At 38.1% G+C, this 27,661-nt stretch overlaps 1 protein-coding gene across 1 annotated transcript in view; it reads right to left on the reverse strand.

Annotated features, from left to right (window-relative positions):
* Positions 1-27,661, reverse strand: part of LOC124595002 (vacuolar protein sorting-associated protein 11 homolog) — a 178,968-nt gene that overhangs the window by 123,753 nt on the left and 27,554 nt on the right. Inside the window, exon 4 of the mRNA XM_047133548.1 lies at positions 3,040-3,238. Coding sequence (XP_046989504.1) covers positions 3,040-3,238 — 199 coding nt within the window. The remainder of the gene's footprint in view (positions 1-3,039; positions 3,239-27,661) is intronic.

A 27,661-nucleotide genomic window follows, 5' to 3' on the forward strand; every position in this document is an offset into this window, starting at 1 on the left:
AGGTTGTCCTTATGGTTGTAAGACTATGGCCAACTGATGAATGTCATTCACTGCAGCGGACTCCCATTCAACACAGCTGGAGGCCAGTCAGTCGTGAGGCAACTGAATTGAAGACTTACCTGATAAGACCACTCCCACTTGGACCAACACAAACTACTTCCAACAGGTGTCACTCAAAGACTCAACAAGTGATAGAATGTGTCTGGAATAATTACCAGTAAATGGTAACTGCTGCAAAAAAAAGTGTTGAAATTGATAAGCCTGATAATGTTGACACTATGCATGAATGTATATGCTGGTTACACAACGTCATAATTGAGAAAGATGGGGAAGAATCGGCAGATGGATTTGTTGTTGTTGTTGTTGTGGTCTTCAGTCCAGAGACTGGTTTGATGCAGCTCTACATGCTACTCTATCCTGTACAAGGTTCTTCATCTCCCAGTACCTACTGCAACCTACATCCTTCTGAATCTGTTCAGTGTATTCATCTCTTGGTCTCCCTCTGTGATTTTTACCCTCCATACTGCCCTCCAATACTAAATTGGTGATCCCTTGATGCCTCAGAATATGCCCTACCAACCGATTCCTTCTTCTAGTCAACTTGTGCCACAAATTTCTCTTCTCCCCAATTCTATTCAATTAGTTATGTGATCTACCCATCTAATCTTCAGCATTCTTCTGTAGCACCACATTTCGAAAGCTTCTATTCTCTTCTTGTCTAAACTATTTATCATCCATGTTTCACTTCCACACATGGTTACACTCCATTCAGCTGGATTTACGTGCCAATAAATACAGTTGACGATATGCGTCAGTGAGAACTGTGGTGTCATGCAGCGTATTCCATCCAATATGATTCCATGACATTCTTTTGTGCAGGGGAAATGCGTGAATGAAAGCAATTTGAGTACTTTAGAGCAAACTAGTTTTATAAGGTGAATATATGGTTGAAGATATTCTTCTCAATTCTTATTTTAAATACTGTTTCTAGAATTTTTTAAACAGTCTTACTTAATGGACTGCTTGCAATCTGTCACTGACATATAAAAAGAGCAGAAGACTCAATAAAAAAATATTACAATGTGTGCTTTTTCCAAGATCTGTACTGTTTCTGCCACCACGCTGCACTAAGGTGATCTAGCAGACCTAGTCAATATGGGATTTTAGCATATATTTAGGTTGTTCTCAAATTTGTTTTCAAATACAGTTCCTAGAATTTTTTAAACAGTCTTACACAATGTACACTGCACATTACATATCCAATAAATCTGATCACACAGTATTAAGTTTTTTGCTAGTTATTACTAGCATTTCCACTTAGCTTCTACATTCATGTCCTCTGCAACTATAGTTTCCTATGTAAGTTGAGGTAGTGATGTCCCGTGTGTATTCCACAGTGACCTGTTCTCAATCACAAGGCTTACAAACTTCACTACATACACGACTGGTAGTTAATGACAACTGACACTCGCTTATCTAGAAGATCGTAACAATAGCGATAACATCACAATAAAATTAAGTCCACATCCAGTAACTAGATGTACAAGTGTATTGGTGGATGTGTAAAGACAATCTTAGTCCACATAAAAGACTGTAAATGATCTGTACTTGAAGTGTTCTGAAATGTAAACACAAGATACAATAATAGACATCTCTTAAGAAGAGCAAGTGGACAACATTTCATAGAAACTGTTTTTTCTAGAATGACATTTCAGCTAGTATAGAAGAAGCTGCACTGGTGAAGGCATTCTGCCAGTGGATTGCCATACAAATTAAGGCAAACACAAGAATCAACAAACAAATGTGGCTGAAAACTTTTTTACAATCTAACTGGCGTACACAACATGGAACACTTCAGTACTCATAGTTCTATCGATAGAAATTTCCCACTAGAATGATTTCGAATGTACCAGCTGAGCAGCTGTCAAGTACAAGCAATAAACTAGTTTGTCAAATGTGACTGGCTGGATGCCGTGCACACTTGATCTGACACTTAGAATTTTTTAAAGTTATGACCTATCGATGCAAGTGATACTGAATATAATTAACATATAGGTGTTAAACTATGGCCTGTATAAACATGATAACATGACCTGAAAGTGACTATTGTTATTATAGACAGCTGAATAATTCTGTAGCTATAAATCAATGAGTAATAATAAATATAAAAGAGTACAGGCATTGTGTTTGCTGGTGTCCACACACAATAATTTGTTAGTACTCAGAAGCATGTGAGACAGTGGTGTAAATTGGCGAATTACAGCGAGTTGCGCAGAGAGAGTGATATTGGAGCAATTGTGTAGTCAGGATGATCTACGACAGTCCCAACACAAATTATTAAGCATATTGACAATGAACATGGAAAATGTGCTTGTAATGTTGTAATGTACTGTCAATCAGTCCGATGATGAAGTGCATATGAAAGAAGGAGGTATGTGCTATTACCACCAGACAGGAAAGTGGGTGACAGACCTAGAAGAGTTATCACTTGATCTGTTTAATCCCAATTGTCTTTCACAGCATGATCGAGGCTCACTGTTATCAGTTGAACTCTGTTACTACCTGTAACCACTTCGCATAAATTGTACTATAGTGTATCATACAATGTATATGATTCTGAATAGCAGATCACTGTCCTGCTGTATAAAGCATTTCGTGACTATACTAAGTCCTGACATTAGTTAATAGTTTTAATTGTATTATTGCTTGCCTTATGTTCAAGAGATGAAACAACACAGACAGTTAATAATGAAAATATAACATTTCAGAATTAACACCAGATAAGACATAGTGCTACTTGAAATTTAATGATAAGGAAAACTCAAGATGATGACTGTGTTTTGGCAGAAAAAGTTACAGCTGGAGGAAAAATAATAAAATAATAATAATAAAAACTTGCCAATTATTTATAGAATGTCTGTGGCAAAAGATAATAAACTAGAATAATCACACAATATTCTCTAACCATACTTAAATTTTCTCTAATCACATACTCATTGTTTCCTTATTATAAGAAAAAATATATCTCACAGTATTTACCTCTGTAAAGTATTACAGATCCATCATTGAAGCCAACAGCCATCAAATTCAAATTTTCATGAACGCACAGTGCAGTAACATTTTCTGGCTTGTTGTTTGGTATTGCACGAGAAATTCGCACACATGTTGGATGACCCTGCTTGTCTGTTTTGTCCAAATTCCATACTTTGATCACTGGATTAATGCCAGGCTCATCACTCTGAAAAGTAATCAATCAGACACATAACAGAGTAATCTACTTCACCATGTTGCTGAGAAACACATTTGCACCTTTCATTTTTGACAATGTAAAATGTGATAATTACAGCTGACGTCAGACCATAATTGAGAACAAACCTGAGAAAAATTAGATGATAAATATTAAAACTTTTAACTGCTTAAATGAGGAATTATAACCTGAATGCTGCTGCAAAGAACTTTTGGAATATGACCTATTAATTATTAGCATATATCATATGCTAGTTATTAGCATACATTGTACCCCTGCTATTCAGTCACATGCACATTTCCACACTAATCTGGAACCTTGCTGAGTAGCTCGCAGACAGAAACCCTGCATAAAGATGTCATTATTTGTGCTTACTTCTACGAAGGTATAAGAGCTGATAACAAATTTGGCATTTTCCTGAAGGCCTCATTATCTACAACTAGCCTAATACTAAACTTTAGTGCATATACCATGATAACAGCATCTACTGCAACATGTACAGGTAATATTCTAAGCAGTTTTAATTATGCTGCTACAGAAAAGTTAATTTTAGATTGGTGAATATATGAACATTCAGTCATTTTTTCTCAGTGACAAATTATATAAAATCTAGACAGTGAAAATGGTCAAGACATTAAATCACGTGCTGGCCGGTGTGGCCGAGCGGTTCTAGGCGCTTCAGTCTGGAACTGCGCGACCGCTGCAGTCGCAGGTTCGAATCCTGCCTCGGGCATGGATGTGTGTGATGTCCTTAGGTTAGTTAGGTTTAAGTAGTTCTAACAAGGGAACCTCCCCATCACACACCCCCTCAGATTTAGTTATAAGTTGTCACAGTGGATAGGCCTTGAAAAACTGAACACAGATCAATTGAGAAAACAGGAAGAAGTTGTGCGGAACTGTGAAAAAATAAGCAAAATATACAAACTGAGAAGTTCATGGGAAGATAGGTAACATCAAGGACGCTGACAACGTACGAACGCCGTGGTTTCGTGGTAATGTGAGCAGCTGCGGAACGAAAGGTCCTTGGTTCAAATCTTCCATCGAGTGAAAAGTTTGATCTTTTATTTTCAGTTTATGTGACAAACTCTTATGTTTTCATCACTTTTTTGGGAGTGATTATCACATCCATAAGAAAACCTAAATCGGGCAAGATAGAAGAATCTTTTTACCCATTCGCCAAGTGTACAAGTTAGGTGGGTCGACAACATATTCCTGTCATGTGACGCACATGCCGTCACCAGTGTCGTATAGAATATATCAGATGTGTTTTCCTGTGGAGGAATCAGTTGACCTATGACCTTGCGATCAAATGTTTTCGGTTCCCATTGGAGAGGCACATCCATTCGTCCACTAATCGCACGGTATTGCGATGTGGTCGCAAAACACAGACACTAAACTTATTACAGTGAACAGAGACGTCAATGAACGAACGGACAGATAATAACTATGCAAAAATAAAGAAAGTAAAATTTTCACTCGAGGCAAGACTTGAACTAAGGACCTCTCGTTCTGCAGCTGCTCACGCTACCACGGGACCACGGCGCTCCTGAGCTCCCGCTCTCCATGATGTTATCTATGTGACCCATGGACTACTCAGTTTGTATATTTTGCTTATTTTTTCACAGTTCCACACAACTTCTTCCTGTTTTCTCAATTGATCTGTGTTCAGTTTATCAAGGCCTATCCACTGTGCCACCTTATAACTAAATCTGAGGGGGGTGCGATGGGGAGGTTCCCTTGTAAGTTCTAGGAAACTGATGACCTCAGATGTTAAGTCCCATAGTGCTCAGAGCCATTGGAGCCATTAAATCACCTAAACGTGAATATATTTGTCTCAAAACAGAATGAAACTTCCCCATTATTCAGCAATCAACATTCAGTAAGCACTAATTACAATGCTTTTGTATCATGATTCATGAGATGTTTCCCTTTCATCAAAGTAGTTGACAAACTAAGTACAACAAACTTTTGTATAACTACAGGCATCAAGATCTCTAACATTCGAAAGAAAATTGCACATGGAAGTAAAGAACAACCATGACGCAGAGCTTCTCATGTATGTAAACAAATGCAGGAAAATATCTGACAGTGTTGTTAAACATGCAAATAAATGGTAAATGTAAATTCATTTACACAATGGCATAAACAAATCAAAATCTGTGTGGTGGATTGTCAACAGTGAAGTAGGTGGTGAGAAAAATTCCCATTTAAACCCTAAATTGGGAACTGAATGGCAAACTGTTACAAACTTCAGACAGATCTGTGAATAATTCAAGAGAAAATTATAATTTCAAATAAAACAGATGACTTATCTACTCATAACCTAAATTGTAACATGTTAATTTCAGTGATGTTTCCACTTTTTGTATATAATTCAGTATCTTACTTCAATAATAATTGATTATATCCCGCCAATATCACACATGAATAGGCAACAGCCATAAGATCAGTTGCAGAGTAATGTGAATTATCTCCTCATTTTCAAAAATTCATATCTTTGTTCACAGTCACATATCAATGTTGAAATTTTTACAGTACATTGCTATCATATAGATGTACAAACTTTGCAAAAATCATATTTTTATATTCAGTCCCACCTGAGTAACTAACCCCAAACTTTGAAAAAATGAAAATTTTCAAATTTCAAAAATTCATAAAAATTTAAGGAAACATTTGTAAGTGTTCTTGCTCTATATGAGGCTAGTAGTGTATGATATCTAAGTATAGGAAAAAAAATAGACACTCATAAATCACTCCTTGTTTGTTATTTTTGGGCCTAAAAAGTGAATTTCTGAAAATTTGGATACCAAAGTTTGGAGGTAATTTTTGAATTTAGGGTATTTTGTGCAATAGACAATGTTGTAGAGGACACTTTTCTAAAAACAATCATGTCAATTACAATGTTGTAACTTAACCCAGTGCAGAGATATTCATATTTTTGCTAACTGAAACATCGCCGCGCGCTTACAAACGAAAATGGCCGCCATTCAGCAAAGGTGAAATGTAAAATTTTTTTAAAAACTGTTTTGAACTTCTCAATTATAGGATAACCACATATAAAAAAATTAAAATATTTAAAAATGGTCAAGCAACCAATTTAATTTTTATTGAACCACTTCATATGGATTGACCCACATAGTGCAACACAGATTAGTAGAACTTAAATTTATTCATGTACCAGTATCCCATCTTGAAAATTTTAAATATATGGGCTGAGATGAAGTTCCAACAAAAATAAATAAGGGCAGGTTGTCATAATATTGCACTCCAACACTGACAAATAATAAAATAATTATTTGATGAGAGTTGCTCTCCCAGCAGACAAATATGCAGAAGCTGGACCTCTCCACAAAAGGGCAGCTGGTGACATAGGAAATTTCTGCCCAGTAACAATATTATCAATTTTTTCTGAAATATTTCAGTAAACAATGTGTAATAAATTAGATGAGTATAACAACACTCATAACATTATTCTGAATAACACAGATTTAGAAAAAGGAGACGTACAGTACCATGCTGCTATCAACAATAGAATCACCAAAATAATCAAGTACCTTGAAATGTTCCTGCTTGCATACATTATGTGAATTATCTGTAAATTTTAGCTCACAAATTCCACTGTACTCTAATTCTATTAATATACTTGCAAGTGATAAGAAAAAGTTTGAGAGCAGAAAATTAACATATTAATATGAGGGTAAGTCAATTATTATCCACAATTTAGTTATATTTTTATTTATTTTGATAATACTGTCATTTTACATTGATGACACATGCTTTGTTTATTTGTTCTTACATCTTTGCAATTTTCAAGCTGCTAGGTTAGTTTCGTTATCACTGCCATGCTGTTAATCACGGGTGCTCCGCTGTCTATTTGCACCAAAGAAGAGCACCATTCAGTGATACATTTTTTGTGGTCAGAAGGCATATCAGGGGCCAAAATTCATTGAAGACTTATGGTACAGTACGGGAACAGTATTTTGCCAGAACTGAGTGTCTACAAATGGATTGAAAAATTCCAAAATGGTCACACAAGTGTTACGCACGATGGAGGAGCTGGACGTCCGTTTACCACCACAAATGAAGAAACCATTAAGCGTTCACATGAAATGATTCTCTTAGACAAATGATTAAACAGTGACGAAGTGACACATCGTCTGCAAATTAGTCACGGTTCCGCCTACGAAATCATCCACAACAGACTTGGATTTCATAAACTTTGTGCAACATGGGTCCCAAAACAACTCACACAGTTACATAAACAAACACACTTGGACATCAGCAAAAAACATTTGGATCACTATGGTAAAGAAGGGGACAACTTCTTAGACAGGATCGTTACTGGTGATGAAACATGGATCCATCATTACAAGCCGGAGAGTAAACAGCAGAGTATGGAATGGAAACACCCAAATTCGCTGTGCAATAAAAAGTTCAAGACCCGACTGTCCGCAAAAAAACTGATACTTACGGTTTTTTGAGACACACAAGGTCCAGTACTGGAACATTTCGGGGAAAAGGGCACAACAATAAATGGTGTACATTACAGTGAGGTCCTTACTGCCAGGCTAAAGCCTGCAATTCGAAGCAAATGCCTAGGATTGCTGTCAAAAGGTGTTGCACAATAATGCCTGTCCGCATACTGCTGCCCACACTGCTGAAATGCTCCAGAAACTCAAATTTGAAGTACTGGATCATCCTCCACATAGTCCTGATCTTGCCCCTTCTGACTATCATTTGTTTGGTCCACTCAAACAGACATTAAGGGGCTGTCAATTTGCCTTGGACGAAGCAGTGAAAGAAGCAGTGCATTCCTCGCTCACAGCTCAACCAAGAGCCTTCTTTTATGAGGGCATCACGAAGCTTGTACAGCGATGGACCAAGTGCATTGAAATGCAAGGGGACTATGTCAAAAAATGATGTTCTTGTAAGTTTCCCATTTGATTACAATAAAATTTTATAACTACTTTGTGGATAATAATTGACTTATCCTCATACTAAAATTAATTAATTAATACTAAAATTAATTAACATACTAATACTAAAATTGCCGAATTGCGAGTATCCTTGATTCTCGTTCACTGCAGATGACCTGAGATGTTTTTCTTGTAACATTCTGCAGTCTCACATGGTAGTGAGAATGTTGCCTTTTAAATAATCTTCTTACAACAAAATTTCACAACATTCTTCATTTATTTATAGGTCTTCCACTTTCAAAGAGGAGGAGATTAGTGTCTAACATCCTGTCAAAAACGAGGTCATTAGAGGCAGAGCACAAGCTCTGATTAGGGAAGGATGGGGATGGAAATCTGATGTACCCTTTCAAAGGAAACATTCTGGCATTTACCTGAACCAATTTAGGGAACTCATGGAAAAACCTAAATCTCAATGGCCAGATGTGGGTTCCATCCTTTCAACATCTGCAACTGAGAATCACTCCCTCATAACCACTAACAACCCACAAACTGTTTTGGCCTAACACTGACCCTTATTTAAAATCCTGGCGCTGCATCACATTTTGAGCATTATCACAACTGTTTCATGTTAAGCATAATGAAGAAAGATTAATACAGATAATTTAACATGTGACATCAGAGTCAACAGAAAATTAAAAGGTTTTCAATCAACTGCTTTATGAATTGCAAAGCTTTTTGTGACAATTACATAAAACAAATCCTTTTGACAATAAATTAGTTTGTTAATAGCATCACAGCACTTCTACCCTTACTAAAACCATACTGATCGTTCAGAATAATGTTATGAGTTTTCTTATATTTACCTAATTTTCACTAAAATTAAATTAAGTATTTCAACTCTGCACAATAATCATAACTAATGCCAAATCTTTATCATTCTATACATGAAACAAAGTTCCAAATTATACTGAAGTCTAGTAACATGAAAATTGTGTATCACACCCATGGTCTAGGGGTAGCATCTTTTATTAGTAATCAAAACGTCTTCAGTCCCGGGTTCAAAACCTGCCACCACTTAAATTCAATTAGATTACATCGTGGTCAAGGAGAGATTCTGAAATCAAATACTGGATTGTAAGGCAGGCCCAGGAGCAGACATAGACTCAGAGCACAATATAGTAGCACTGAAGAGTAGACTGAAGTAAGAGAATAGTCAGGAAGAATCAATATGCAAAGAAGCGGGTTGTGGAAGTACAAAGGAATGACGAGATATGACTGGAGTTCTCTAAGACTATAGACACAGCAATAAGGAACAGCTCAGCGGGCAGTACCACTGAAGAGGTATGGACATTTCTAAAAAGGATAATCGCAGAAGTTGGAAAGAAAAACATGGGTACAGAGAAGGTAACTGTGAAGAAACCATGAGTAATAGAATAAATTCTTCAATTTATTGATCAAAGAAGGAAGTAAAAAAAGGTTAAGGGAAATTCAGGAATATAAGTTGCTGAGGAATGAAATAAATAGGAAGTGCAGGGAAGCTAAGAGGAAATGGCTGCATGAAAAATGTGAAGAATTTGAAAAAGATAGATACGACTGTGGGAAGGACTCAGCATATAGGAAAGTCAAAATGACCTTCAGTGAAATTAAAAGCAAGGGTGGTAACATTAAGAGTGCAATGGGAATTCCACTGTTAAATGCAGAGGAGAGAGTGTATAGATGGAAAGAGTACATTTAAGACCTATATGAGGGGGAAGATTTATCTGATGTGTGAGAAGAAGACACAGGGGTCAATTTAGAAGAGTTAGGGGATCCAGTATTAGAATTAAAATTTAAGTGAGCTTTGGAGGACTTAAGACCAAATAAGGCAGATGGGATATATAACATTCCCCTGGAATTTCTAAAATCATTCGAGTAAGTGACAACAAAATGACTATGCAGAATGTATGAGACTGGTGACATACCATCGGACTTTTGGAAAAATATCATCCACACAATTTCGAAAACAACAAAAGCTGACAAGTGCAAGAATTATCGCACAACCAGCTTAACAGCTTATGCATCAAGTTGCTCATAAGAATAATATATAGAAGAATGGAAAAGAAAACTGAGGATGTGTTAGATGATGATCAGTTTGGCTTTAGAAAAGGTAAAGGCACCAGACAAGCAATTCTGACATTGTGGTTGATAATGGAAGCATTCATAGGATTTGTAGACCTGAATAAAGCATTTGACAAAGTAAAATGGTGCAAGATGTTCGAAATTCTGAGAAAAGCAGAGGTAAGCTGTAGGGAGAGACGGGTAATATACAATATGAACAAGAGTTAAGAGGTAATAATAAGAGTGGATGAGCACGAATGAAGTGCTCGGATTAAAAAGGGTGTACGACACGAATGTAGTCTTTCGCCACTACTGTTCAATCTGTACACCAAGGAAGCAATGATGGAAATAAAAGAAAGGTTCAGGAGTGGAATTAAATTTCAAGGTGAAAGGATATCAGTGACACGATTCACTGATGACATTGCTATCCTGAGTGAAAGTGAAGCAGAATTACATAATCTGCTGAATGGAATGAAATGTCTAATGAGTACAGAATATTGACTTAGAGTAAACAAAAGAAAGACAAAAGCAATGAGAAGTAGTAGAAATGAGAACAGTGAGAAACTTAACATCAGGATTGATGGCCAAAAAGTAGATGAAGTTAAGGAATTCTGCTACCTTGGCAGCCAAATACCAATGACGGACGGAGCAAGGAGGACATCAAAAGCAGACTAGCACTGGCAAAAAGGGCATTCCTGCCCAAGAGAAGTGTCTACTTGTATCAGGAAAAGACCTTAATTTGAGGAAGAAATTTCTGAGAATGTATGTTCAGAGCACAGCATTGCATGGTAGTGAGACATGGACTGTGGGAAAACTGGAACAGAAGAGAATCAAAGCATTTGAGATGTGGTGCTACATATAAATGTTGAAAATTAGGTGGACTGATAAGGTAAGGAATAAGGAGCTCATGTGCAGAATCGGACAGGAAAGGAATATGTGGAAAACACTGACAAGGAGAAGGGACAGGATGATAGGACAGAGATTCCAATATACCCAGCAAATAACTGAGGACATTGGTTGCAAGCGCTACTCTGAGATGAAGCGATTAGTGCAGGAGAGGAATTCATGGTAGGCTGTGTCAACCTAGACAGAAGACTGATGACTAAATAAATGAAAAATTGATTTCATCTTTTTACAGAAACCTGTTTAAGTACTTTCTACTGCAGATCAATTATAATTCCTAATGTTATTTCAAAATGATAAGTACAAGACATGAACCTTTAAAAAATGTTATTGTAACAAAATTATAAACTATTGTGATGTTTAGTAATGAAATGTATCATGTAGTACTACATGTGAATCTCAGTCTTTTACACTACAGTCTTGCTAAAAAGCTGTGTGAATCCGGTACATTCTGTTTTTTATTTTATTTATTTATTTATTTACATGTCAAGTTCCGTAGGACCAATTTGAGGAGCAAATCTCCAAGGTCATGGAACGTGTCAGTACATGAACTTACAACATAAAAGTAATAACAGATAAAAAAAAAAAAGTTCATGAACCTGAAAGAAAATCAGTCCATAAGTTTAAGCAAACACTATCAGCAATACAATGAGAATCAGATTAATTTTTCAAGGAACTCCTCGACAGAATAGAAGGAGTGACCCATGAGGAAACTCTTCAGTTTCAATTTGAAAGCGCGTGGATTACTACTAAGATTTTTGAATTCGAGTGCCAACTTAGTGAAAATGGATGCAGCAGTATACTGCACACCTTTTTGCACAAGAGTTAAGGAAGTCCGATCCAAATGGAGGTTTGATTTCTGCCGAGTATTAACTGAGTGAAAGCTGCTTATTGTTGGAAATAAACTAATATTGGTAACAAGAAACGACAATAAGGAATACACATATTGAGAGCCAATGTCAAAATACCCAGACTCGTGAACACAGCTCAACAAGAGGTTCGTGAACTCACACCACTTATTGCCCGAATCGCACGTTTCTGAGCCTAAAATATCCTTCTAGAATGGGAAGAGTTACCCCAAAACATAATACCATATGACATAAGTGAATGAGAATAAGCAAAGTAGACTAATTTACGTGTCGAAGTATCACTCACTTTCGATACCGTTCAAATAGTGAAAATGGCAGTATTAAGTCTTTGAACAAGATCCTGAATGTGGGCTTTCCACGACAGCTTACTATCTATCTGAACACCTAGGAATTTGAACTGTTCAGTTTCACTAATCATATGCCCGTTCTGTGAGATTAAAACGTCCGGTTTTGTTGAATTATGTGTTAGAAACTGTAAAAACTGAGTCTTACTGTGATTTAACGTTAGTTTATTTTCTACAAGCCATGAACTGAGGTCATGTACTGCACTATTTGAAACCGAGTCAATGTTGCACACAACATCCTTCACTACCAAGCTGGTGTCATCAGAAAACAGAAATATTTTAGAGTTACCCATAATACTAGAGGGCATATCATTTATATAAATAAGGAACAGGAGCGGCCCCAACACTGATCCCTGGGGCACCCCCCCCCCCCCCTCCCCACTTGACAGTACCCCACTCAGATCCCACATCGCAGCCGTTATCAACATTGTGAATAATGACCTTTTGCTGCCTGTTGCTAAAGTATTGCTAAAGTAAGAGGTGAACCAATTGTGAGCTACTCCCCTTACTCCGTAATGGTCCAACTTCTGGAACAATATTGTGAGATCAACACAGTCAAATGCCTTTGTTAAATCAAAAAATACGCCAAGCGTTCGAAACTTTTTGTTTAGCCCATCCAGTACCTCACAGAGAAAAGAGAATATAGCATTTTCAGTTGTGAAACGACTTCTAAAGCCGAACTGTACATTTGATAGCAAATCTTGTGATACAAAATGATGAATTAACCTTACATACACAGCCTTTTCGGTAACTTTTGCAAACACTGATGGCATAGAAATAGGCCTAAAATTATCTACATTATCCATTTCTCCCTTTTTATAAAGCGGCTTTACTACTGAGTACATTAATCACTCAGGAAACTGACCATTCCTAAAGGAAAAATTACAAATGTGGCTAAATACAGGGCTAACATGTGCAGCACAGTACTTTAATATTCTACTAGACACTCCATCATAACCATGAGAGTCCTTAGTCTTCAGTGATTTAATTATTGACTCAATCTCCCTCTTGTCTGTATCACAGATGAATATTTCAGACATCAATCTCGGAAAGGCATTTGCTAAGAAATTTGTATGATTCCCTGTAGAAACTAAATTTTTACTTAATTCACCAGCAATGCTCAGAAAATGGTTGTTAAATACTGTACATATATCTGATTTATCAGTAGCAGAAATAATATTACTGCGAACTGACTTTATATCATCAACCTTGTGCTGCTGACCACACACTTCCTTCACAACTGACCATATGGTTTTAATTTTATCCTGTGAATTAGCTATTCTATTTGCAGACCACATATTTTTTGCCGTGCTAATAACATTTTTAAGCATCTTACAATACTGTTTGTAATGGGCTACTGTAGCTTCATTGTGACTACTTCTAACATTTTGATATAATTCCCGCTTTGTTCTACATGATATCCTTATCCCACTAGCCAGCCAACCGGGCTGTCCATTACTGCTAGTACCCCGTTTAGAATGTTCTAATGGAAAGCAACTCTCAAAGAGCATGAGAAATGTGTTATGGAAAGCATTGTATTTATCGTCTATATTATAGGCACTATAAACATCTTGCCGCTCTTGTTCCTTGACAAGTTTGCTGTTGGATTAACTTTCCCACATAGTTTGTAATTAAATACGACATTGGTTTGAGTACAAAAACCTTTAAGCGTTAAAATTTGTGCATCATGGTCTGAAAAGCCATTCACCCTTTTACTAACAGAATGCCCATCTAGTAATGAAGAATGAATAAAAATACTGTCAATGACTGTGCTACTGTTCCCCTGCACCATAGTTGGAAAAAACACAGTGTGCATCAGATCATATGAATTTAGGAGATCTACCAACATCCTCTTTCTTGCACAATCATGTACAAAATTAATATTGGAGTCACCACAGATAACTACTTTCTGGTACTTCCTACAAAGTGAATCAAGAACCCCTTCTAGCTTAATCAAAAATGCTCTGAAGTCGGAGTTAGGGGACCTATAAACAACAGCAATTAGAAATTTAGTTTCACTAAATTCAACTAATGCTGCACAACTTTCAAATATCTGTTCAGTGCAGTGTCGTGATACGTCTATGGACTCAAATGAAATACTGTTTTTTACGTACAGAGCCACTCCCCCAACCCGCAAGGAACTCCTTGAGAAACAGCCAGCTAATCTGTAGCCTGGAAAAAGGAAGGATCTGAATTATCAAATTATTTAAGTGGTGCTCTGATTTACCAATAATTTCAGAGTTAACATCTATTAGCAGTTCACTAACTTTATCTCTAATACCTCTTATATTTTAATGAAATATGCTAATTCCTTCTCTACTTGGAAACATTATATCCTCTGGAGGTGAGCCCTTAGTTAGAGGCACTTCCTTTATGCAGGTATACATATCAGCTGACTTCAGTCTAAAAAAGGTGCAGCTCTAACACAAACTACTACAGGAATTTTTCCATGAGTGATACCACTACCACCACCACCACCCACTACTCTGTCACCTATAAGCTTAGCCAGCCTCCCCCTCCCATACCTATTGAGGTGCAGGCCATGCCTAGTGAATCCCCATCTACTGATAGACCCAATTGGCACCATTGAGAGAGATGTGATCCATGCCCTCCGCCATCAGTGCCCTCCCCAGCCCCACATTAACGCGCCTAACAGCCGCATTAAGGTGAGGCCGATCATGACGCTGAAACAGTTGCATGAAATGCACATTAGTGCCACCAGTTTGAGTAGCTATCTCAACCAAGTCACCACTGACATCATATTCCCCGTCCCTATCGACACTGTTCCCTGCTCCACCCACTATCACTACCTCATCCTCTTTCGTAAAATTCTTACATAACTCCCCTATGCTTTCAGTCACCTGAGCCAACCCTGCACTAGGCTTCACAATGCTGGTGACCTGGTACTCATTCCCCAACACTTCCTGCAACTGCTGGCCCACACCTCTACCGTGGGAACTACCTAGCAGCAGAACCTTCTTTCTGCTAGACTTTGCAACTAACCTAGGCCTCCTAATTGCTGAGGACTGCTGCAAGTTACCTACATCTATGGCTACACGAGGCTCCTCTCCACTCAACTCTGACAGTTGGTCGTATCTATTGCATGTATGCAAAGTAAAACTGTCTGAATACCTCCTCTTCCTAGCTACCTTCTTGCCAACTGCCAGTTCCCATTCCCCACCACCCTTCACCCTCCTCAACCTATCTAGTTCCTCCTTTGTGCATTGTAACTGCACTTGAAGGGCACAGATCTTACGCTCCTGCTCCTCTATTAACTCGTTTCTACTTCAGATTCTACATTCCCAGGAGAGGATCTCCCTAAAATGACCACTGGCTTCCCCACTGCATTCCCCCCCCCAATGAAAATACTCTGAACAAATCCCACACCATAATCCACTACCCACAAACCTACGACAGAGCCCACACTTTTCACTCATGGTAAAATTTTACAGTTACTGAAAAAAACTATAAGTCTACGTTACCAAAGTTCAGTTACACCAATAGAACTATTTAAGAACTAACAATAATGGTCTCGAAATTCTCTGCCTACTAAGAAAGCAGCTACTTGTATTAATACTACTACAACACAGCCGATACCAATACTAGCAAAACTTCACAAAATTATTAGTTAAAACCAAAAAATTAAAACGACCACTGTAACACTAAGCGAAGTTAAAACACTAAATGAACGTTTTACTGAAATATTTCACTAGAAAGAATAATAAACGTCAGTTGAAAACTAAAGCAAGAAATTTACTAAACGACTACAACACACTGAAAACTCTATAAAACACAGTGAGCGAACGATTACAAAAGTTTATTAAGTTGTTATTTCGCCACAAATGGCATGCAACACCGCTGAAATCTATTAAATTTAATAACTGTATTACAGAGCACAAATAAGTTTGTCAGTACTTAGCTTATAACCGCTACAGCTGCACTGCACGCCGCAAAATCTGTGACCTCACTAAATCATTCAACATTGTAAAACATATGTTACTGCTTTGCAAAATGGTTGCTTATAGTTTTCATGAAAAATCTTTAAGCTGGTTCCGATCCTACCTCAAAACAGTTTATTTACACACCAAAAACATGAGAGCACTTTCTAACTGGAAGGAGACACAAGTAGGTGTATCCCAGGAATCCGCACTAGACCTGTTACTGTTCCTGTATTACACAAATGACACACCATGTAGGATAACCTCAGAAACAAGTGTAGGTGCAAACAATTCAGGAGTAGTAGCTTGCTGTAAAAACAATGAATAACTAGCAAAGATTACCAAACAAACTTTTCAAGAATTTAAATCTGATTAAATAATATTGCTATTAGATAAAAAAAAAAAACACAAACTGCATGTTTCAGGATCAAGCAGACTGCTATACAGAGTGTCCCATTTATGTTGACCACCCTAAATAACTGTTTGTCCAGACGCAAATTACAAAATTTTTCAAGCAAATGTTCTTTAGCCATCACAGGGACATCAGTCAGCATGATTGCCTTCATTGTAGCTTTGTTTTTTACAAAGATATGAACAGCGGCATGACATTTTTAAATGGCACCCTGTATTTTTTAATCGGTAATTAATTTCATCTCCTAAAGACTTATTCAAAAATGTATCACGGTGTACCATTCACTGAAACACAACGTTATTTATTACATAACACAACATTGACTTTGAGGCCGGGATCACAAACTCGTCCACTTGATGGAGTTGTCAGAAAACAAATGAAAACCAAGTAAAAAGACAACACAAAATTGACTTTGACTCTCCTGTACCATTTACCAGGAGTAGAACATTCAAAGGTGCTCAGAGTGTTGACCCTGGACACCGATACACTGGTGGACTCGTTGAATGAAAGAATTATTTACTGCTTCCAGTGTTGCCTGTGAAGAGAATTACAAGCAAGCACGATACGTTCCTGCATGTCCTCTGGAGTTGTTGGAATATTGCAATATACAACGTCTTTAATGCATACCCAAAGAAAAAAGTCCAGAGGATTTATATTAGGAGACCTACCAGGCCAAGTAACTGTTCCTCCTCGACCAATCCATCTGGCAGGATACCTTCGGTTCAGAACACGACGTGCACATAAGGCATTATGTGCTGGACATCCACCGTGTTGACACCACATAAGCATTCTGGTTCTTAGCGGCACTTCATCCAGAAGAAGGGGAAGAATTTGTCTGAGGAAGTTGGCACATGCTGTGCCGATTAGACTACCATTGACGAAATAAGGACCAATAATTGTAGTACCAAGCATCCCACACCAAATGTTAACTCTACATTGACGTCGTTGTTCCACCTGTCTAAGCCATCGTGGCTTGTCGCTGGACCAATAATGCATGTTCTTTGTATTTACCTGTCCTTTGTTTGAGAGGGAACATTCATCAATAAATAGAACATTGGAGAAGAAGTTCAGGTTGGCGAGGATTTGCTGCAGTGCCCAGTGACAGAACTGTACACGATTCTGGAAATCATCACCATGCAATTCTTGATGAAGGTGTATATGGTAAGGATGGAACTGGGGATGTGTAAGAATACGATGTACAATGGTTTTATGAATGCCAATATCGTGTTCAAGCTGCCGTGTGCTCATATGTGGATTCATAGCAACGGAAGCGAGAACAGTAACTTCGGCAGCTTCGTCTGTGCGAATACTACGATGATTGCATTGTTGTGGGTTGAAAATTCCCATTTCCTGAAGCGTTTTGACAAGAAAACATATATCGGGAAGGTGGGTTCTTGTCAGGATATCGCTCTCTGTACAGTTCTGCTGCCTGCATAGCGTTTCGCTTACCTTCAACAACACAATAAAAGAAACGTTATGTCGATGCAGCTTGTAGGAAGGACAGCCTTTACTGTATGCATACTCTGCACAACAGTATTAAAAAGGACTAAACTACTGTACTAAATGTACCCGTACATAAGAAAACAGTATTGCAATTACTGTTCTGCTAACTTACATTCCCCACAAATGAGAAACATTTCTACCTTCTCTTCGTTGGTGTACATTCTACTCACACAACTCTTCAATTGATGATGGTTGACAGAATGACGAGTGTGCATTCTACTTATGTTTACATTTGTCCTCTGTCAACGTCAGCACGTGGATGTGTTCCATTACCCCGAGTACCTGCCTAAGTGCTGGGAGCGTCAATGTCAATGTCAATGTCGGAAAAAATATATCTAAAAACAAAGATGATGTTTGTGTTTGTTTGTGTGTCTATCGACCTGCCAGCACTTTCGTTTGGTAAGTCACATCATCTTTGTTTATACATATATTTTTCCCATGTGGAATGTTTCCCTCTATTATATTCAATGTCAATGTTGTGTTATGTAATTAATAACATTGTGTTTCAGAGAATGGTACACTGTGATACATTTTTGAATAGGTCTTTAGGAGAGGAAATGAATTGCTGAATAAAAAATACAGGGTGCCATTTTAAAAATTCATACTGCTGTTCATATCTTTGTAAAAAACAAAGCTGCAACAAAGGCAATCATGCTGATTGATGTCCCCCAAACGGCTAAAGAGAATTTTCTTGTAACATTTTGTAATTTGCATCTGGACAAACAGTTATTTAGGGTGGTCAAGATAAATGGGATACCCTGTATATTCCAGTTAAATTATGAGGGCAAAGAACAGATCGCTGCAGACTATGTTACATTTCTTGGAATTAGTACCAACAAAAACTTGTCACGGACTGATTACATGTAGTGCTTAGTGAAGCAATTAAACAGTTTTGTTTGTGCAATGAGTTCTAAATCATGTAATGACATAGCTGTCAAGAAAATTGTTTATCATGCATTTTACACCAGTTGTTACATATGGCACAAATTTTTGGGTGTTGAAAATCAGACTACCTCAGAGAGTTCAAACTGTAGGAAAAAAACATCACAACTATGATAGGAACAAATAATAGGTAATCATGCAAAACACCATTCAAAAGCCTTTACTTACAATGCCTTGTCTGTTTATAAGTGAAATACTCCACTTTGTGTTAGAGAAGCTACAACTTTTCGAAGGAAATTCCTTTGCACAGGATTATGAAACAAGAGGACACTAAAAGCAGTACAGGAATTTTGATATTTGGGCAGCAAAATACCTGATCACTGATAAAGTAGAAAGGATATTAAATGCAGGTTGGCTATAACATGTTCCTGTTGTTCCCCTCTCCAATTGGTGGGTAACAATTGAGGAGAGTGGAGAGTTTCAAGTACCTAGGAAGCCGTATACAGGAAGATGGAAGAAATGACAGAGAAATAAACAAGCCGGGGAGAAAAGCAGAAGCATTTTTGAAGTGTGTAAGAAGCCTGACATGGAGCAAGGATGTACCCCAAATCAGTAAAAAGGTTATATACCGGTCATGCTATGTCCCGATCCTGACGTATGCATCAGAAACCTGGCTTCTGAAACGAAGTGAGAAAAGCAAAGTACAAGTTAGTGCGATGAAATTCTTGAGAAACAGTACTGGAGTGACAAAGACAGACAAGTTAAGATACAAGAGGATCAGAGAGTTAACGAAGGTGAAGCCATTACAGGAGGAGATAGAGAAATCAAGGCTGAGATGGTATGGACATGTTAAGAGAATGGAGGAGAAGAGGATACCTGGGAGGATACACATGATGAAACTGGAAGGAAAGAGACCAAGAGGAAGACTGAGAGACAGATGGCTGAAAGGAGTAGAGGAATGCGTCCAGAAAAAAGGAAAAGACTGGACCAAGCTGAAGACGGAGAGATGGTGCCACGACAGAAGACGATGGAGAGGCCGAGGTTCCATACAGACGCGGCCAGAGGTGCAAAACAGTCCAAGATGAAGATGGCTATAACATGAAAATCATTTCTTTAAAAGACAAATTTGATAACATCTAATGCAAATTTAAGTGTCAGGAAGAATTTTCTAAAGTACATGTCTGGAAGGGAAATGTGGATAATAAGCAGTTCTGAAAAGAAGAGAACAGAATCTTTTGAAGTATGGTACTACAGAAGAATGCTGAAAATTAATTGAGTAGATCAAATAACTAATGAGGAGGTACAGAACTAAATGGGGGAAAAAAGAAATTTGTCCCATAGCTTGCCTAGAAGAAGGGATCAGTTGATAGGACTTATCCAGAGGCATCAAGGGATCATTAATTTGGCACTGGAAGGAAGTGTGTGTGGGGGGGAGGCAGGTGGGGTGGGAGGGGGGGTGTAAATTGTGTAGAGGGAAATCAAGGTTTAAATACAGTAAGCAGGAATATGGGTTTCAGTAGTTATTCAGAAATGAAGGGTCTTGCAAAGGATAGAGTTGTGTGTAGAACTGCATCAAACCAGTCTTTGGTCTGAAGAACACAACAACAAATGTGGAGCAAGGCGCAGATCAAGCTTCATGTAGCCTTGTCATGGACTTAGCTTGTCTGAAAATACCCTGTATTATGTGGTTTTAAAGCTTAGCAATAACATACTGAGTTCCAGGACTACAAGCTAGAAACTACAGAAGCAAACACTGAAATGTACACAATAAGCAAAACCTTATTACAGTGTGGAAGATTTTATGAACACGGTAGGAAAGTAATAGTTGCTTAATTCTCTCTCTCTCTCTCTCTCTCTCTCTCTCTCTCTCTCTCTCTGGGGCCTGTTCTCTTTTAATTGAAGTGTGTGTGTGTGTGTGTGTGTGTGTGTGTGTGTGTGTGTGTGTGTGTGTTAAAATAATACTTACGAGAAAGAAAATGTGAAACACCAAAAACTTTAAAAAGTGCGACTATGCTGCAAACATTACACAAAACTTATTAACAAATCTATACCTGTACACATGACATAAGTGGCATGCATACTTTAGGTGCAGAGGAAGGTTGCTTCAATTTGACTGTTGTTTATAATGTGGGATTTTCATCACAGGACTGCACTAACTAGTTTGTAAAGAATGTAGCTTAACATCTAGACAGCTAGTTCTGTCTGTCTGTTGTTGTTGTTGTGGTCTTCAGTCCTGAGACTGGTTTGATGTAGCTCTCCATGCTACTCTATCCTGCGCAAACTGCTTCATCTCCCAGTACGTACTGCAGCCTACATCCTTCTGAATCTGCTTAGTGTATTCAACCCTTGTTCTCCCTCTATGATTTTTACCCTCCACGCTGCCCCCCAATGCTAAATTGGTGATCCCTTGATGCCTCAGAACATGTCCTACCAACCGATCCCTTCTTCTAGTCAACTTGTGCCACAAACCCCTCTTCTCCCCAATTCTATTCAATACCTCCTCATTAGTTATGTGATCTACCCATCTAATCTTCAGCATTCTTCTGTAGCACCACATTTCGAAAGCTTCTATTCTCTTCTTGTCCAAACTATTTATCGTCCATGTTTCACTTCCATACATGGCTACACTCCATACAAATACTTTCAGAAACGACTTCCTGACACTTAAATCTATACTCTTTAACTAATTTCTCTTCTTCAGAAACGCTTTCCTTGCCATTGCCAGTCTACATTTTATATCCTCTCTACTTCGACCATCATCAGTTATTTTGCTCCCCAAATAGCAAAACTCCTTTACTACTTTAAGTGTCTCATTTCCTAATCTAATTCATTTTATACCCTCCTTTCAAGACACTGTCCATTCCGTTCAACTGCTCTTCCAAGTCCTTTGCTGTCTCTGACAGAATTACAATGTCATCGGTAAACCTTAAAGTTTTTATTTCTTTTCCATGGATTTTAATACATACTCTGAATTTTTCTTTTGTTTCCTTTACTGCTTGCTCAATATACAGATTGAATAACATCAGGGATAGGCTACAACCCTGTCTCACTCCCTTCCCAACCACTGCTTAACTTTCACACCCCTCAACTCTTATAACTGCTATCTGGTTTCTGTACAAATTGTAAATAGCCTTTCGCTCCCTGTATTTTACCCCTGCTACCTTCAGAATTTGAAAGAGAGTATTCCAGTCAACATGGTCAAAAGCTTTCTCTAAGTCTACAAATGCTAGAGACGTAGGTTTGCCTTTTCTTAATCTATTTTCTAAGATAAGTTGTAGGGTCAGTTTTGCCTCACGTGTTCCAATATCTTTATGGAATCCAAACCGATCTTCCCCGAGGTCGGCTTCTACCTGTTTTTCCATTCGTATGTAAAGAATTTGCGTTAGTATTTTGCAACAACTGCTTTCTTTGGGATTGGAATTATTATATTCTTCTTGAAGTCTGAGGGTATTTCGCCTGTCTCATACATTTTGCTCACCAGATGGTAGAGTTTTGTCAGGACTGGCTCTCCCAAGGCTGTCAGTAGTTCTAATGGAATGTTGTCTACTCCCGGGGCCTTGTTTCCACACTTTACTACTTTAAGTTCTGTCTATACTGACTGAATCAATTACATCATAATGAATACCCAAACAATGTCAGGGCTGTAATGACAATTTTTCAGAGAGCAGAACTTGCTAATGGTAATCCAGGATACAGTTAAAGTTTCATTTGGAAAGCCCAAAACTGATAGTAGTGTGATACTTCACATTTTACTTTCAAATATTTTTATATTCAATCCTAGGGCATTAGCTAGGGAGGTTAATTTAGAATTTCTTTCGTTATCTTTGTTATAAGAACCGGCACGGGAATATCATGAATGTTCTTACTTTTAGCTGGGTACCAAACAAAGAAACACAAAAAGCACATTGTTTCTCCTTCAGGAAGGCCTCTACTAGCATCAAAATACTCTCCTTGGCAACTAAATTAGATACAGCCTATGTGGTAGTGTGCAGGTCACTCATTGTGATGAAGGTTCACTGTCTCACAGCATGCATTCCACTGCACATTGAAAGCATTTAGAAGCCATCTTAATCCATAATCTCTCAACTATGTCCACACCATGCTATGTCTTGCTGAAAGTCCAGGTTACCTGACACGCACAGGAGGTGAACAACTCCTGCACATCATCAGACAGTATGTTCCTATACAGTACATGTGATTAAAGATGATGGAGATACTATTCCTGGTCAAAATTTTTCCAACACAAATCACAGCTATTGTAGGTAAAGGCATATCAGTCTTATGAACTCATCAGCATCCCTCCATGCGAATAACCAGTCAAATACACAAACAATAGAGGCAATTAATCCTTACATTTTTATACTTGTCTTATTATCATAACAATGGATTTGTGGTTAAAACAGAGATTTCATTTTGAATATTCTAACATATTCCTGTTCTGGTAACTATCATATCTCTGTTATGATAATAAGAGAAGTATAAACATGTAAGGATCAACAGGATTGCCACAAGTTTCCCCAAGAGGAATTCCCTGATATTTCCCTGATTTCCAGACAAGTTTTACCATTTTTCCAACAAATTTTGAAATCTCAAGGGTAAGCAAAGACATAAGTTGACAAAACAATGTAAGGACTTCTGTTTTTCATCTGAGCAAAAATCTTAAGTACTAACAACAACATCTTCCGTAATGAACTGTTTTTAGATGGAAAAAACAAACCAAATGGTATAAATGTTTCATTAAGACCACTGATGTTATTTTATTTCAATAAATCGAAACACATGCGATGACAAAAACACACATTTTGTTTGATTCACAAGACAGATTTAAAATACCTCCACTGCTTTCAGAAATAACCTCAGAAATAAGTAGGCCTCTTGAAAAAATGTATAAGGTGGGGAAGAGTTGTGTAAACCAGTACTATAGGTGACCACCAATAAAATGTCGCTTCTACTATGTTCGTTATTGTCGGTTATTACCTGCCGTGTTATCTCTATTATTCTACAGGTATTATGTGATTTTTCTTTGAAGAAATACATGAGTACGTAGCGTACAAACTACCAGCAACTGCCACAATTTTCTTCTTCTTATTGTCCATAATTTCTAATATATAAACTACTTTTGAAGTGCCAAAATGTACTACAATAAATAAGATGTCTATAAAACACTGCACTGTACAATGTACTTGCAGTGAGACAGCCACAATTCCTGAAATCCATCGCTCATGGCCTCTGGCCTGCCGAGGAGCACCAGAGTCCTGCGTCCAAGGATGAACCATGAAAATCTGCCGCATTAAAACACCTACAGACAGACCCGGCCTGCAGGCAAATTGCTGAGACTAGATCCAATGGGCAGGGTCTGCATGTTAGTGGGAAACTATGGGCTTCAGATTGGCAGGCTTGATCCATTAGACATACCCACAGAAATGGCCTGCAGTTTTAGCCTGTCAGGGATATCCACTCATGTGGCCAGTTATTCATGTGTCACAGACACCATGTTGATGAAATGAGACCGCAGTGATCACCTACGCAACAGACAACTTGCACCAATAGTCTGAGAATCAATACTAAAGAGGACAGGTAGCAACTCACGTAAAGACGATTGCTGAGCCGCTGACGGGCACACAGAAAAGACAATTACACTCTCATAACTAATTTTTTGGCCACAGCATTTGTCACAAAATGAGAGTGCATACACATTCATGCAATCACTCAGACACAACTCACGCACACATGACTGTTGTCTCTGGCCACTGCATCAACAATCTTCTGGCCACTGCATCAACAATCTCTGAGAATCAGATCCAAACAAACCACTCCCCGTGCCTCCCAGCCTCTCATCAGCAGCTGCTAGGCTAGCAGCAAGTAGCGATGGTACCACTGACTGCAAGCCGAGGCGAAGGGTGGGAAGGGGAGAAGCAGTAAGAATGATGAGTTCATAAGACTGACATGCCTTTACATAGGACTATTCCATCTGAATAGGCTTCATTCATTCAGCTGTCTGTGTAACAACCAGTTTTCAATGGTTTACAGTACACTGTGTGCCTCTAGCAGTATGTTTATACACCTGATCAGGTTCATACCATATTATCTCCTAATGGGATGGAAGCAGGAGATGGGAATTGAAAACATGCTCTAATTGTAGCTCTGCCACAGAAAGGCTACTTCAGTAAGACAATAGCAACCAAAGTTGGTATAACCCAATCTACAGAGGTGTATACATTGCAACACATCAAACTGGTGTCAACGCAAGTGTTTCGCGATCTGGAAGACTCCGAGTAACGTCATACATGGAAGATCAGTTCATGTGAGTACAGAGCAAATGCCAGAGATTCATACTGCACCTCAAATTCATCAGGAAGTAAATGGTATGCGAGCAACCGCAACCTCTGTCTCAACAGTGCAACATCGTCTTCATGAACAAGGTTTAAAGGGCTGCTTAGTGGTAAAGGAAATAAAAAATAAATAAAAAAAATGTTTATTACACAAACAAAATAAGGAGAAAAGATTTCAATGTGCACAGCAACATAAAAACTGGACATGCAGCAATGGTCCATGGTGTTATTCATGGAGGACTGATGACCTCAGATGTTAAGTCCCACAGTGCTTAGAGCTGTTTGTTATTCATGGACAATTCTAGGTCAGAAGTATTTGGAATTCATCACTGAATGTTTGTTCATTGATGTTGCATTAAACGTACGAACAGTCAGTGAGTGAAGCCAACAATGAAGCATGGTGGAGGATTGGTCATGGTGTGAAGATACTTTGCAGGTGATAAAGTCAGTGACTTGGTGAGAATCAACAGAACATTAAGACAGGAAGGATAACACAGGATACTGATCAATAATGCAAGAGACTTATTGGTTTTGGATTTGTTCTGCAGCGGGACAATGATCCCAAATAAGCTTCTATGTTGTGCAGAGGGTACGTCAATAGAAAAGAAAGTGTCAGGGACTGAAAAATATGATGTGGCAAAGTCAGTCACCTGACTTCAATCCCTTTGAACTCTCATGGGATTAACTTAGCAGGGAGGTCAGGAAACTGAGGTCATCTAATGTTGGAGACCTTTGGAATAGTTTACAAACATTTTGGATTGCAATATCTTCAAAAACACTACAAAATCTTCAATATGTAAAGTTTACAGCCAAACACTTGCATAAGTTTAATGTAAAAACATTAACCATGTTTCAGTAACAATAAGGATATCTTCTTCATGAGGGAGTCACCTATAATGTATAAACATATTGTAAAAGAAACATCTGAAATACTCAATATTTGCTCACATTGGAAAGGAGACCATGGAATAAAACTGGTACTTACATAAATTACATGATGTTAAAATTGTACATATACATGATGAGCTAAGAAGATCAAGTAAACAGCATAAAATATGAAATAAAACCCCCCATGGACTATTTTCCACTGTTTGACTTGAGCTCCTTATCTCACCTTGTAAATCCACAATTTTACCGTCACGTAATTATTGTAAGTATCAGTTTTATTCCATATTCTCCTTCTCAATGTCCTCAAGTATTAAGTATCTTGGACACTTATTTTATACTATATTTAAACATTAAAGGTGCCTTTCTTCTGAAGAAGATATCCTTATGTGACTCTTCAAGCTCTGCCAGTGGATATGTTGTAAATAGCCTTCACAGGTTTGCTGCCGGACGACATTGTGCAAATTCCACAATATTTCCTCGGAGCAACTGTCCGACATCTACAGGTGATTGAACCTTGCTGGTTGCTAGGTACGACAGATGGTATCCGCATGTTTACACCCAGTATACAGAACATGAGTGCGAAGAAACATAGCGTACAGCGCACGCGCAGGAGGGCCACTCTGTGATTTTCGACAGAGGGCATTTGAATATGGCACCATATATCTGCAAATCATTACACATGCACGATTTCCACACCTGCGCATTGTTCACGCATGTTCTATATATGGGGCGTCAACGTGTGGATACCCTCAGTCGTACCTAGCAACCAGCAAGGTTCAAACAACTGAAGATGTCAGACAGTTGCTGCAAGGAAATACTGTGGAATTTGTGGTTCATCATCCAGTGGCAAACCCGCGAAGACAATTTACAAGATATCCTTAGTAGTATCAAAACCAGTTTAAGGTACTTACATTAAAATTATGAAATTGGTTGGCTGTAAACTTTAGGTAATGAAAATGTGTTTACGACTGCTGCTGCCAGCCTTTTTTAAAACTACAAAATCTTATGGGTTGTTCCACATGAAGTGTCCTAGGGCTCCCAACTCGACCATCTTCAATTTTGATGAAATTTTTACAGGATGTACCTGAGGGCCCTACATGAACTTATGCAAAGTTTCAGGCTCACCTGTAACTAGTTTGAGGTGCTAGAGCCATTTTTGTGAAGACCACTTTTACAGAGACCGAAAAGTCATGAAGAAATCGTCAAGTTTGGCATTCCACTGTTCCTAATGTAAAAGAGCTAGACTCTTGCTTCTGTGTATAGTAGTACAACTTTATGTGCTCTACACACAAATGTTGCAAGTAGAGTTCAGAAAGGAATGCATCATAAT

The sequence above is a fragment of the Schistocerca americana genome, chromosome 2 (assembly GCF_021461395.2).
Source record: "Schistocerca americana isolate TAMUIC-IGC-003095 chromosome 2, iqSchAmer2.1, whole genome shotgun sequence".
Taxonomy (NCBI): Eukaryota; Metazoa; Arthropoda; class Insecta; order Orthoptera; family Acrididae; genus Schistocerca; species Schistocerca americana.